General features: G+C 55.1%; 1 protein-coding gene across 1 annotated transcript in view; it reads right to left on the bottom strand.

The window, feature by feature from the left end:
- Positions 1-6: 6 nt before the first annotated feature.
- RNF220 (ring finger protein 220) overlaps positions 7-14,159 on the bottom strand; it is a 214,832-nt gene continuing 200,679 nt past the window's right edge. Inside the window, exons 8-14 of the mRNA XM_024760366.1 lie at positions 6,275-6,371; positions 5,981-6,067; positions 5,786-5,841; positions 5,591-5,669; positions 1,320-1,428; positions 1,098-1,172; positions 7-344 (exon numbers count right to left, since the gene is read on the bottom strand). Coding sequence (XP_024616134.1) covers positions 273-344; positions 1,098-1,172; positions 1,320-1,428; positions 5,591-5,669; positions 5,786-5,841; positions 5,981-6,067; positions 6,275-6,371 — 575 coding nt within the window. The 3' untranslated portion in view covers positions 7-272. The remainder of the gene's footprint in view (positions 345-1,097; positions 1,173-1,319; positions 1,429-5,590; positions 5,670-5,785; positions 5,842-5,980; positions 6,068-6,274; positions 6,372-14,159) is intronic.

Consider the following 14,159-nt stretch of genomic DNA (forward strand, 5'->3'; position numbering starts at 1 on the left):
CTGGCTACTCCCCCTACCCCCACCTCCCTGCCCCATCCTGGGAACGGAACCTGGAACAGGTATGGTCCCCAATCTTGGTGGGAGCCAGCAGGCAGGGCCTGGGCCTCAGCCTCCACTCTGGCTCGAGTCCTGTGTGTGTGCATGTGTGTGTGCGTTTGTGTGTGCACGTATGTACACGGGAAACCTGTGTGTAAGTATGTACAAGGGGGGGGGTCACGTCACAGGCGGGGCAGGTGGGACGCTCGAGGCAAGGCCTGCCTGGGGTGGCCAGCTCACAAGTAGATTCTCCGCAGGTCTCCGGGCGCTGTGATGGTGTTGCACTGAGGGCAGAGCTTCTTGGCACCCTGCAGGGAGAACAGGGAGGGCTCTGGTTATACCCTGTGCTGCACATTTGCTCGTGTGAGCCCCTGGGCGTGCAGCTGCATCTCCCTGAACCAGCTGTATGCTGGGACCTCGGATCGGTCCTGCCCGCCTGCGCTGGGGAGGCATGGTCGGCTTCTGTGAGCAGGCAGGCACGTTCCTGTGTTGGGGAGACGCCAGGATCAAACTGGCTGGCCAGGCCCGCAGCGGGAGCCCCAGTAATGAGAACAAGGCTGGGTCCAGCTGTGGCTGCCGCGGCCCTAACGAGATTACACGCGGCCTTTGATCAGGACACAGAGCCCACGTCCGGGCCTTTTATTGCTGTCTCCGGGCGACATTTTAATGGCTGCTCCCGAGCGAAGAACAGGGGCAGGAGCAGAAGGAGCTTAGTAATGGGAGGGGGAGGGGCTGGGGCCCTGGTCCTGCTTACCCACACCCAGCCTCCTCCTGACCCGGGATCTCACTGCTATGCGTCATACGTGGGCCTGCTGGGGTGGGGAGATGGGGGAAGGGAGCAGGCAAGAGAACCCACCGGTGGGGAGAATTTAATAAACCTGGGGTCGGGGAGGAGAGAGGGTAGTGAGCTTGGGGGTGAACATCCTGGCTTCGGGCTGTGGTCTATGCTTCTGCTCTCCTGCTCCTCGCTCCTCCTCCCCCGAAGCAGGCTCAAGCACGAGCATGGACATCTGGGCAGTACCCCAAATGGCCACCCACTCCCGACCCCCATGCCACTTCACCAGGGTCCGCAGCCAGCACTCTTCACAGTGCACATGCCAACACTGGATGGACGTTAGGGGCATCGAGTATGAGTCCTAGGGAGAAAATGGGCAGAGAAGGGAGGGGTCACTCTGAGGCTGTCCCACCCTCTGAAGGGCCCAGATCACAGGGCAGAGACCCTCTCCAACCCCCAGGGAGCACTGAAGCCTCAGCAAGGGCGCCCGAGGTTCCCTTCCTCTCACCATGCAGATGAGGCATTTGTAACGGTCCCCACGGGATAGCTGCCGCTCCAGTTCCCTGACCCGAGCCTTCAGGGCCTCAAACGTGGTCACAGCTGAATCTTCGGTGATTCTGCAAAGAGGATGGCATACCTGGGCAGGCAGCAGGCTGGCATCCCTAACCTGAACCTCCAGCCTACAACTCCCCTGAATTCCAGAATCGCATATATAGCTGTCTGCTAGACGCCCCACCCATATCCTCGATCCGCAAACTCCACATTCCAGAACTGCACTCCTCACCCTCTCCTTGCTCCTCTACCTCCGGTCCTGGTGAATTTCTAAACCAGACACCTGGGAACCATTCTCAAACCACTTCTTCCCAGTCACTCCTCACATCCAAAATCTGTCATCTAGCTCCTAATATCTCTGGCATCTCCACTTCTTTCCACAGCTACCACCCCTAGTCCAGGTGCTCATGATTTCCTCTGTGGATTGTGCCATCAACCTGAATGGCCTCTCAGACCCCAGTCCCCTCGTTCCATTCTGTTCTCCTAGCACCTAGAATTCTGCAAACCTGACCACTTCTACTTCTAACATTTTAGTGTCTACCTCAGAATAAAGCTCCACCAAACTCTCCACAAGCTTACAAGGGCCTCCTTGGGCCGGTCCCCGCCAGCTGCATCCCTCAAGTGCCCTGCCATGTACTTTATGCTCCATCCATGCCAAACTCCTGAGTTTGCCCACACACCCCACCATTTTTCACTCTACTGGCCTCTCAGCACTTTCTGCTCCTTCTGGATCACCCCAACCTCCTAACTCACTAGTCCCATCTCATCATTCAGGCCTAGTTCCCACCTCCTCCCAGAAGCCTTTTCCAAGCCCCCAGCCAGTACCCCAATGGTGGCTGCCCCTTCTGTGCTCTTCCAGCCCCTGTACTGGACTTCACCACAGCAGTGTAACCACAAATGTCTGTCACTGCTAGACTCACTTCCCTGAGGGCAAGCTGCTCACTACACCACTACACTCTGAACATTAGCCCCATACTAGGCACGTGAGTATGAATAAACATCTGCTGAAGAAACAGCTGGGCCAACCCCCAGGGAGAGTGAAAAATGCGGGGACTGATGAGGCCCCTGGCTACAGTCCTAGCCTACCTCAAGGGCTCCTGCTTGCTTCTTCCTAGACATGTCAGATGTCCTGTTGGTCCTCACCCGTAGTCCAAGCCCTGCACAAGGTCCCTACAACTTCCTGAAGACTCTCTGAGCTGCAATACTGAACAGGGAATAGCTAGGACTATTCTAAAGAGTGATCCCTCCCACCTCTCCTAAAACAAGTCAACAGAACCTGGAGAGGCTCAGAGGACGAAGAATCCTTCCTGGAGGAGTAGAAAAGATGGCACTGGAGACAGGCTTTAGGGAATAATAAGGACAATAATACAAATAAAAGAGCTAAAATGTATTAAGCACTTACTAAATGCCAGGGATTGTACTGAGGGATTAAAAGTAATTATCTTATTTACACCTCACAAAAACCCCATGATGAGATCCTAATACTCCTATTTTATATATGAAGAAACTAAGCACAGAAAAAGTAGCCTGTCCAAGGTTCACAGAGTGGGGAAGATGGGATTCAAACCCTGGCAGACTGATTCTGTGATCAACCAGTAACTGTGTAAGTAACCACTACCCTACACTGGCTACACGCAGGAGGAGACAGGCCTCCAGGCTGAGGGAACAGTGGGAACAAGGCCTAGAGGCCCTAGAGCCCCATCTGGCTGGAAGGCTCACTTCTGAGTAAGCAGAAGGTGCTACACTGGGAAAGGAGACTGTGTCCAAGAAGACCCCAGATGCCGCAATCAGAGAGGAAAGTTTATCTTACCGGCAATTTACAGGAAGTTGTTGAGAATGTTGGAAGAGGGCTGTAAAGGGTAAGAGCTGAGGTTTAAAGGGTGTATTCAATCAGCTGAGGTAGAATCACAAGGGTGGTGTGTGGGCAAGGACCATCTCCTAGGGTGGCCTGTCTTGCCAGCTTAGGGGAGAGAGTTGGCCCAGAAAACCTGAAAGCTTACAGGTAGTCTGTCCCTGCTGGGTGTAAGTGGTAATGGGGGGGCATGGGTAGGATGATGGGAAACATTTCATGGGCAGCAATGAACTTTGATCTCTGACCTTTCTCTTTTAGGGCACTAGCAGCAACACAGAATGTGACTTCCTGATGGCTGTGTCCCTATGTCAGGGATGCTCTAGATCCATCACTCCATGGGTCCATGATTCTTTCTGCCTTGCCTCTCTCCAGGGAAGCTGAGAAAGGCTCTGACTACAACTCCTCCTGGCACTGGCGGATTTCCTGGGAGCATCCATTCAACTTTCCAGCTCTGGAAAGCTTTTACCATCCCCTCCTTCCTCACAAGCACTTGCACGGCTGGCTCCTCCCCCAGGCACTTTGCCCAATGCTCTATGTGCCATCCCCACCTGGACTGTTGGTAAGTTCCTGACAAGGAGACAAGGATGGGTAGCTGTGTTCCCTTCCTCTCCAAGGACCAGGCTGATCCTATGAGGTTATTTCAAAGATTGGGAAACCAAGGCCTGGAGCTGGGGGCAGCCTACCCGAGTAGAAAACTAACTGTCAAACCCCAAACCAGAGAATGAGTTAGGGCTGGGAAGGCAAAAAGGATGGGGCCAGGAGAGAATGAAGCCATTTCCCACTTCCATCTCCAAAGGCTCCAAGGCCACATACAATTCCAGAGCCCACCCTATCTTGGATTTGCTCGGCACATAACTGGCCTCTATTCTTTGCTCTGGTGAACTACCCAGTCCTCCAGGCCCCTGACCCAGGTAGGTTGTGAGCTATTCCTGAGCCCCTCTAGGGTGTGGGGTGAAGAATTTCTTGGAAGAAGCCATGTCTTCCTTTCTCCTCCCCTAGGTTGTGAAAAAGATCTAGGATGGGAACCCATAATGTGTACAGGGAAGAGAGACATCATGGGGACTGAAGGGCCCTAATCTTGGCAAATCCAGACCCAATGGAGATCTCTGCACATGACTGAGCCAGTCCCCAGCTCATCCCAGACAGCCCTGCCCACTGGTGCCTGTGCTCACACAGGTGGGACAGTCCCCAGCTCCCCCAGCCCTCAGCGGGTAGGACCTTCATGGATGGCCACTGGTTCTGGCCCTCACCTCCCCCTGGGCGCCATCCCTGATTAATGATCTTGTCTTTCTGATTTATGAGCAGCCCCTCCAGATGAGGGTGGGTGCCCCTTACGGCCCCGCCCGCCCCGCTCAGCTGGAGTAGGAGAGAATTATTAAATAAACATCCATACGTCATTCCTCCCCCCCCACCTCAAGCTGGTTGCGCCGAACCCGTACGGCCCGCTCTGGCGCTGACATGGAGCAGCTGCGGTGATTCATGGGCAGCTGGGCCCCACGCTGCGGCCCATACATCATGCCAGCAGCACTCACGGCCCTGGCCGAGATAAACTGATCAACCACAACGGGCTGGAATGAATTTATGACAACACAAAATGGAGGGAAACAAATGGGAGGTGACCCTGGGCCACCGACCCGGCCCTGCACCGGCCTGCAATCCACTCTCCTGGCAGATGGCAAGATGGAACACTGGCCCTGGAATGAAGAGGTTGCCTTTTAACCCTGGGCAACCTAGCCGCGAGAGGAGGGAGGGGCGGGTGTGAGGAGTTAGGCAATGGCCAATGGCAGCAGCTCCAGGCAGCCAGAACTGGACAATGCCACCTCCTGGGGCCAGAACTGGCCTTGCCTGGGCTTCTGGAAAGGCAGTAAGGTGCCCTGCTGATTTCAAATCCTGGTGGCTCCTGAGGATCCAGGCCAGGGGTTGCCCAACCCTGGGAGAAGTGCTAACAGATCCCCTTTTCCCCTGCCTGAGAACACCGGCCAAAAATTCCTACCAGAAGTGATGAGACCCAATACTCCTGCCTAAAACCCACTGCAAGCGCCACCGGGACAAGAAAAATGAAACCAATTTAGCTCCCGATTAAGAAACAGAAACTGGAGATGAATCAAGTGTGCTGGCTGGGCTGGGCAGCCATACATCACACTCCCTGGGCGGAGGCCTCTGCAGCGGGCGGGCAGGCAGGCAGGCTGACTGCTCCTCCCTCCACGAAGGCTCCCAGGGCCCGGGCCCAGCGACCAATTCACAGAGGCATGCTCAGCACCAGCTGGGCCCCACCGTTGGCTGTGTGCCCAGGGCAGCAGGCCTTCCTGGTAGCAAAGGGCCCCTCGCCCTCCAACTGAGCTGTGGTTCCCCGGGCCTCCCTCCTGGCCACTCACTTCTCGATGTCACTGTTCTTGCAGGTCTTCTGCATGGCCTCCTGCTTGCTGCTCTCACCGTTGCTGGTAGATGGCATCTCTGCTGGGACAGAGAGGCAACTCACACTCTGGCCAGACTGGGCAGCACAGGTGAGGGGTTGGGCTTAAGGCAGTCACTACCACCCCCCATCACTCCTAACCTGCGTTAGGACTTACCGTCACTGGCCCATTTAGAGAACTCAGGTGTGATGCGTGTGCTGGGAGGGCCACCACTAGAGGAAAGGAAGGAGGAAGAACGAAGTGGGCCCTGAAGGCAGGCAGGATAACCCTGAGGGCGGGTACTGGGTTGACACCCACCTCAGGGCTTCCTATCCATCTAACCCACCCGCCCAAGCCTGTGCCCACACTTGCTTTAGGACTGCGCCCCGGAGTGCCTCTCTCTCCTTGGCTTCACCGGGCTCCTCGCCTGTGCAGGGGATGACGTCGGCCTCCGTGTATCTGGCATGGTGGTTAAGGACAATGGATCCTAGTTTGTGGTGGGCCATGAGGGTTGAATCCTCAGGAGGGCTCCCCCGGCCCAAGCTGAGACACTGACCCTGGCGGGGGGCAGGGTGTGGATGAGTGACCGGAGGTGCTCGCTACTTTTCTCATTCCCTTTGGACTGTCCCACCAGCCCCACCTTGTCCCGCAGTGCCCCAAGGATACTGTGGTTTCCCATACTCCAGAGTGTCATCCCCATCCACATCCAAGTCAGCATCACTGTCCGGATTCTCCTTGCCGCTGCACATGACGAAGCCAGAGCCTGTGGGAAGCAGGATATGAGGAGGGCCTGGGGCCAGCAAGACGAGTCCAAGGGTACCCCTTCTGTTTCCCTAGGTACGGCTCAGGTTTTGGGCTAGGCAAGGCCAAACAGAAACGTGGGCTTGGGATATAGAGAGCCAAGAAACTTGGGTGCTCTTGACTCTGACATTTCAGGCCTTTTCACTCTGCATACCTCAGCCTTCTCTGCACTGCCTCCTGCTCCAAGTGGTCTCTGCTTATAAACTAGCCCATTCATACACTAGGTCAGGTCCTCCGGAGACACCTAGTCTAGGCCTGCTGAACACCTGTCTTCCAGGTCTAAGAAGAGCAGGAAGAAGACAGAAACATTCAGGTCTACAAGGCCACCCCCACCCAGGACCTGGGCATCCCGTGTCCCATGGTCCAGCCTGACAAGTCTACCAGAAGGGAGAGTAGGCTGGCAAAGGCCCGTCAGAGCCATACAGCGGGATCCCCAGCCAACGTTCTGGTTTTGGCCATCAGGTCCTTGCCAGCAAAAACACCAGGCAGCTGTTCAAATATTTGGTGTCTGAAGTGCCTGACATTAATTATTCATCCCAACCTCACTCAGCCCAGATTCCTGGACAAGTGCAGTTATAAAGGGATGAAGAAGGGATGGCCGAGGGAGAAAAAGCATGCACACCTGCTTCTCAAAGCAGTGCATGGAGGCAAGCAGGTGGGCGGAGGCAGGGCCAAGGGCCGGGCAGGTAGCTGACCTCACCGAGGAGCATCTGGCACAGCCACAGGCACTCTCGGCCAGTGGCGGCGGTGGTGATGTAAGGCGCTGAGCTGCTTAAGCTACTCCAGGCCCGCTCACCTGCCATGTGGTCTGACTCCCAGGACCACCCTTCCTGGTGGCCCAGGGCCAGTGACCACAAAGCTACTTCTCCCTCCCTGCCCATGTCTTCTCCCAGTGGTCCCCGTCTCAGACCACATCTCATGAGCCAGTGGAACAGCCCTGCTGGGGACAAAAGGGGCTGAAAGCGATGGGAGCTGGGTTGAGTGGAATCAGAGGTGTGAAGCAGCTCAGGGTTCTGCCCGATGATCTCAGAAATTTCTTGTTCATTCTTCCCACTTCCAGGGTCTTAACACGCTCATCAGGGCAACAGACATGTACCGGGCTGTCATGCCTCTCGCCCGTTCCTTCACCCTGTTACCTTAGAGCTCTGACCCTTCTTTTCCCTGCTCCAGCAGTGTCTGCAGCTCCCCTCTGCACACACGACCAAGTCCCAGCTCCTCAGTTAGACACGCTAAGCTCCGGATGCCTCCACTTCTCCACCTTCCCTCTTTCTCTCACTTCACTCCGTAAGCTCCACCTATACGGATAGACTACTTACTGCACCTCAAACGTCACCGTGTCCTGCTCATGCTCTCCCCTCCATCTGGAATGTTCTCCACCTTTCAAGCCCATTTTGAAAGCACTTTCTTCCTGATCCTTCTTCTCCCTCCTACACCTCTGGTCTCTGGTCTCACAAAGGTTCCACCCAACCCAGAGGGAAGCAGCACCAGGGAAAGAGAGAGGCCAGGCACTGCCCAGCCTCCACCCCTCCCTGCCAGTCCTCATCTGCCCTCCACAATGAGGCACCAACAAACTCGAGGCAGCAGGCAGGTCAGCAGCAGGGCCATTAAGCTGAGAAAACACCAAGTTACAGCTCTGTCTACTGTTCACGGCCAAGTGTCCTGACAGGCAATTCCTGCCTTGTGGGTGAATGGCACCTCTATAAACCCTCTGACAGTTTGGGAGACAAACTCTGCCATCAATCACAATGTAGCCGTCAGGTTCACTTACAGCCTGCGCCTCCCGAGCTCTGCCAACCTCCCTCCCCCAAGTACACAGAGCTCAGCAGTCAGCCTCACATCCTTGGCTTAGCCAGGGCCTGCCCGGCCCTGCCCAGCCCTGCCTTTTGGGTGGGCGAGAAGCAAAGCCGAGAATCCTGGCACCACTCCTCAGCCCAGTATGGCTCCCATGGCAAAGCTGAGAAAACTGGGCACCGCCAAACTGCTAGGAAAAGTCCTAGCTTCTCAACACATAAAGCAGCCCAGTGGCCGAAGTCCTTATCTCTGCAGTCTCATTGCCTACCAGGCCTGGACCAGGTCTTGTACTCCAGTGGAACATAGCTATTGTGGTTTCCCAAGTCCTGCATGTTTTCTCATGCCCCCTGCCTTTGTACTTCCTGTTATCTCTGCCTAGAAACATCTCCCTCTTGGTCTACAGAACAAATTCCTGCTCGCTCTGCGAGTCTGACTCTTCTCAATCATGCCTTCTATTCATAGTGCCTACACATGGTAGTTGCTCTATAAATACTTCCTGAATGAACTCACCTCAACATTCTCTCAACCTTTATCAAACTCACCCTCTGCCTGGCTTGACACTGAAGACAGTGTTTCCAGATCTGATTCCTACCCTCAAGGTGCTGAGTGTGGACGAGATGTCCCCAGACATTTCTACATAGGGGTCCCTTCTGTGGCGTCCATCCAGGCTCCTGTGCAACTCCAAAATCATATTTATTACCATGTATTGTCACTGTCCCTTACCAGAATGAAAGCCCAAGTCTGTGATCTCAGCGTCATCCAGCACAGAGCTGGCCAGGCCCACAGCGGGTGCCATATAACACACCCAAGCAGTAACGGCTTAATGCCAACAATGCTGTTCTATTAGGTCCTGGGAGCCCTGTGCCAGAAGGAAGGCCAAGGCCTGATTAGCCGGTGGCCTGGAGAAACCTCTCAGGCCACAACCCTCCCTCTCAGACCCCAGCTCTCGGGTGAGCCGCGACCTTCTGCTCCCTTGACCAGCCTGGCAGGATGGAGAGCACAACACATCTTGTTTGCCAAGGAAAAGGCCTCTCTCTGGTCTGAGCAGTTTCCTCTGACCCTGACCCCACGGGCCAGCAGAGACAGATGTTGGGAACCTCTCCCTACCCCCACAGGTGTTCAGAACAGGCTGCCGCCACCAATTTCACTCTTGTGCTGCTCCAGCCAGCTCCAACCTCCTTCCCAGCACATTAAACTTTATTTTCTTAATGAAATGTCACTTGCTGACTTCTGGCAGAATCATAATAAAAAGAAACCGCCATAAAGCCATTTTATGCAGACAGCGTCCCTGCCAGCTTGCGCCCCCCACCCTGCTTTGAGAAGGCGGCTCCACAGTCATTTTATGTTCTCAGCTGCTGGAACATCCCAAGCCAGTACTCAGAGGCAAGATGGCACAGAGTACTCCTTTCCAAGCCTCTGGCTCCTGTTCTGTGTAGCTCCAGGGATAACAGGCAAGCTGCCACTCCTGATGCTACTATCCAGAGAAGGGACTCTGCCCCTGGGACCTGCAAGATGACCCAGAGTACCCTATAGTCACCAGGGAGGCCGCCTTGCTGAGGCTCAGCCCCACTGTATTGTGGCACAAAGGGCTGGGCTGCCGCCCACAGGCAGACTAAGCCTGAGAGTCAGTGATGCTCAGCAGTGGGGGCCTGGTCCTGGGAGGACAGGCGGTGCAAAAAACCTCTTCCCTCCATCTGGACACTAGCAATAGAAAGGGAGAGGGTTAAGTGCATATATAAGCCTAAATTTTATAAAAACGACCCCCCTCGCATAAACTCCTTTTTTCTTAGGTCAAAGAGAGAGAGAGAAAAAAATCAGCATTAATTTGATCAACTGATCAGATAATCGATTGAGAAACTGGAGATGCCCGCTTACTGGGGGCAGTAACATCGTGGAACATGAAACCACAAAAACGGAGCCATCGATTTCCTCACCTGCTACTCCCAACAAAACCAGAGCCCAGGGAGAAAGGAGTCCCGGGGCCTCTGGAGGCGTGTGCTCTCCAAACGTGTGGTTTGGGGGTGGTGGTGCAGAGCAGCAGCTTCCGGACAGTTTTACACTGGAATTAGTTACAGATGCAGTTACGGTGTCTTGTGTAAACGCCATCGATTGGGGAGCTGACAGTCTGGGGAGCTGCGATGCGGGACAATCAATCGGCCTGCAGTGTCACCTGCCACCTCGCTGAACAGTTGACAATGCAATTATCCAGTGTGGAGGCAGGGAGTTGGCGTGTGTCAAACGCACTTAGCCACTTTCCGGGCCTCCTCGATAACGTGTTTCACTGCCTCACGTCAGGAGAGACGCAGAGAGACAGACGCCGTTTAAAACCACTGATACTTACTCCTTCTGCCTGTACTCCCCCGGTCCCAGCTTAACAATTGTGTTCCAAAAGGCGATTAAATCCCGTCAGTCGCCACAGGGGACAAGAAGGTGCCCTGCTCCTTGCCACCTCTCCTCGCCCCTCCCAGCAGGCAACAGTCATAACTAAAGGTAGTAAGGAGGTAGAAGGCAGCAGCCCTAACGCTCTCCATTCCAACACTGCCTGCAGCAGTCGGCTGTTCCAACACCTGTCACTGACTGCACCTGGCAGCAGGGCTGTGCTGGGGGACATTTTTAGCATCTGGGGCTCCTATCTTTTGGAAACCAACATGGCAAAGGAGGCAGCAGCTACGGCCAGGCCAATTTCTCCATGCCCCTGGGCTAAGAACACCTCTCAACCCCTTGACCCATAATCTGGAGCTGAAGTTTTATCAAGCAACAGCCAGTTAAAAGACCTGTGCCACAGCTGCCCTGCCTGTCCTCTCCATGGCATCTCATCCCAGGCCACATGGAACCAGCTTAAATCTAAGGCAAGAACTCGAGAAAGATGCAGTTCCTAGGCCAGGATTGGGGCAGGGCAGAGGCCCTGGACAGTGGGTTCTCTTAGTATCATCCCTGTCCAACACCTGTTTGATTCAAAGGGGCTCAGTGCTGGATTCCAGGGATGCATTTTCCTCCAGGGCTCAAAGATGGAGTTGCAGCACCTTCCACTTTCTGTGCTGCCTCCTGGGAAATCCCTCCATCTCGCCACTCATGTGCCCACCACATCACTGTGACCTTATCTGAAGCCAACCATTCCATATTCTCTCTCCAGCCTGTCCATTCCAGATATGATGAGCTCCAGGCTCCCCCAATCCAGCTGGGTGAACTTTCACTGGCAACCAAAACAGAAGGGACCAAAGCTCCCACCACAAGTCTCTTCTCCGGGACCCAGGAACTGGTGACTGGCAATGAGGAGAGCTGGGGCTCATTCATCACATACCTCCGTTGACTATAGGCAGGAGCGGGTTTGTCCCCAAGGGCTGTATAATTAGGTTTCTGCTGTGGCCCAGCCTAGAGGTCCCTTGCTCTGCCCAGGGCTGGCATAGGGCACCAGAAGAGCGTCTTCCTTCCCTAACTGTTGAGCTCTTTTAGGGGAATGTTGGTGAAACACTAGGGTCCATGTGCTGCCCTTTATGCAATTATTAACTCTGGGTGGGGAGAAACAGCAGTAGCAGGTTAGCAAACCTAAGGTTCAGAGAGCACAATCGACAGCTTAGGCACGCAGCCCAGGGTGTCTCCAAGAACTGAGAAGGCCAGAGCGTTTCCTAGTCACTGAAAGTTTCTTCCAAACTACTCTCCTGAAAACTTTATCTCTTCCTTCAGATTCTTAAAGATCCACTTCCAGCTGGACCTGTCTCAGTGCTTACCTGTTCTGTCTGGTCCTTCGCTTTGTCCTAAAATACCAATTCCAAGTACTCCCAGGCCTAAGCAATCTGGGCCTCACCCTCAGTAACCACAGGCCCCATCTCCAAGGCCCATTCCCCTCAGCCAAGTGTCCCACCAAAACCTCTTGCTTGTTCACTGGTTCCACGGCAGAATACATTCAAGGAAACCGATTTGCTCCACCAGACCAGCTCCCAGTGGGCCTGGTGGGAAGCTTTGCTGAGGATGATGAAGGGGTCCTGGTCCGGAAGGAGGGATAGGGGGTGATCGGATACAGGAACTTATCTGCGAATCTTTCATATCCAACAAGAACAGCAATCTCTGTTCTGTCAGCACGCACAGCTTGGCTTAAATGGGCCTCACCACTCGCCTGCTCATCCTGCCTCTGCTCCCTCTCTCTGAAGTCGGCTGGGCAGCTTCTTCAGCCAGCGTTATCACTCCCTCTAACCGGTCTTGGCAGGCAATCTAATTCCTCCTGAAAAGGTCACCGCCATTTTAACTGCCTTTCAATCACATTAAGCACGCGCTGCCCGGCTTGCAGCCCAGCCCGCCCGGCGGGCGATCAATGCGCTACACTGACACCAGCCCGCCTGGCGGGGCCACACCCAACCCCCCAAGAGTTGGGGCCTATCGGTCCTGGCCAAGGAGGGTAGACTGACAGATGGCCAGCTCCTGCAGACAGGGTTTCGGGGGCAGAGGCGGTCAGGATCAGACAGGGCCTCCTTTGATAGCACCCCCCACCGAGGAGCCTCAGCCTCCTCCGCTCCACTGCGCCCTGCTCTCTGCCTCGTGGCCCCTGCTGATCTCGCTGTAAAACAGCCTTTCAAGTCTGCCTGTCTTTTGACTGCACTAAGCTGTTTAAGAGGCGGCAGCAGCTTCTATCAGGAAAGCCGGAGCGATTCTCTGCAGATAAAGGCACCTCCGGCCCCCGTTCCCTCTTCAAGTCTCACTCTCATTCTCGCTCTCCAAATCGCTCAAAGAAAAGCCCCCTTTGAACTCCTCTCAGGAATTCTTGAAAAGAACAACCTCACAGTGTAAACACTCAGGGAAAACTGACACCCCCCCATAGGGCTGAAGAGCCCCTCACACCCGCTCTGCAAGTGCGTCCCAGCGCCTGGGAAATACTTGGTTGTAGCAGCAGGCCCCATGCAGCTTCATCCCCCTAAGCCCTGTTTGGCGCCCAGAAGCCACCAGGTCCAGTTCTGTGCCAAGAAACCTGACTAAAAACTTGCCGCAGTAATGGAAGATATGAAAATCTGCAGCCACCCAACAGAGCCAACCCGGAGCAGCATCCTGGAACTGCCCCTGAACAGACACCTGTGTGTACAAGTCACTGGACCCTGGGCTTTGCTGCTCATCTTCCCTGGGCCTCAGACACTCGGAAACTCCAGGATAGGACCAGAGTGAAATGGCAAATGGACATCCTCCCAGCTCAGCGCTCAGGCTCGGGAAACGGTTTGGCCTGATTAACCTTCCTGATTTACACTTTGGCTTGTCCCCAAACGCTCGGGCAATATGAGAGAAGCCCAGAAGCGTAACGCCACACCTGGGCTCGTGGCCCCTTCATGTAGCCGGTCTGCCCTGGATGGCACTGTGGGGACCGATCCTCAGCACCAGCCCGAGAAGCACTGCCCCAGTGAGGCAGAGACCCTCCTCCCAGCTGCTGTGAGATTCCCCAGGGACCAGACACAGCAATACTCCCAAGGGTGTTGCCCAGAGAACTGGAGGCAGATGGGAAGCAGACTGGATCACTTCATGACCACAAGCTGCAGTGCCAGCTGTGCCTGTGCACAGAAAGAGAGAAGAGCTGGAGGCTGACAGCTCCCCCTTTGCCCTGCCCAAGGCAGAAGGCTTTGACAAGAGGACACCGACCCTGGGCACCTACCAGTCTGCTATTTGACCTGGTGGGGGTGGGACACTTCCACTGGGCCAAGCTATATCTCTCCAAGGAGCCAAGTAGGTAGTGGGGCTGGGCAGGGTCCTGCAGAGTCCTCTGCAGCAGTGGGGGAGAGTCCCAGGGAAGCAGGGAGCAGCTGGGCACAGGCCCCTCTTGCTTCAGGGCAGAGGGTGCCCAGGGAGAAGAGATGGGATCAGAGCTAAAATTAGATTCACCAGTGAAGCTCATGGGAGGTCAAATTTTGCCATAACTCACTCTCTTCTCTGTAACTGATTTCCCTGACATGGGGCTGAGGAGGAGGGGCCGGGGGGGGAGGAG

This window comes from Neophocaena asiaeorientalis, unplaced genomic scaffold (genome assembly GCF_003031525.2).
Source record: "Neophocaena asiaeorientalis asiaeorientalis breed wild unplaced genomic scaffold, Neophocaena_asiaeorientalis_V1.1 scaffold761, whole genome shotgun sequence".
Taxonomy (NCBI): domain Eukaryota; kingdom Metazoa; phylum Chordata; class Mammalia; order Artiodactyla; family Phocoenidae; genus Neophocaena; species Neophocaena asiaeorientalis.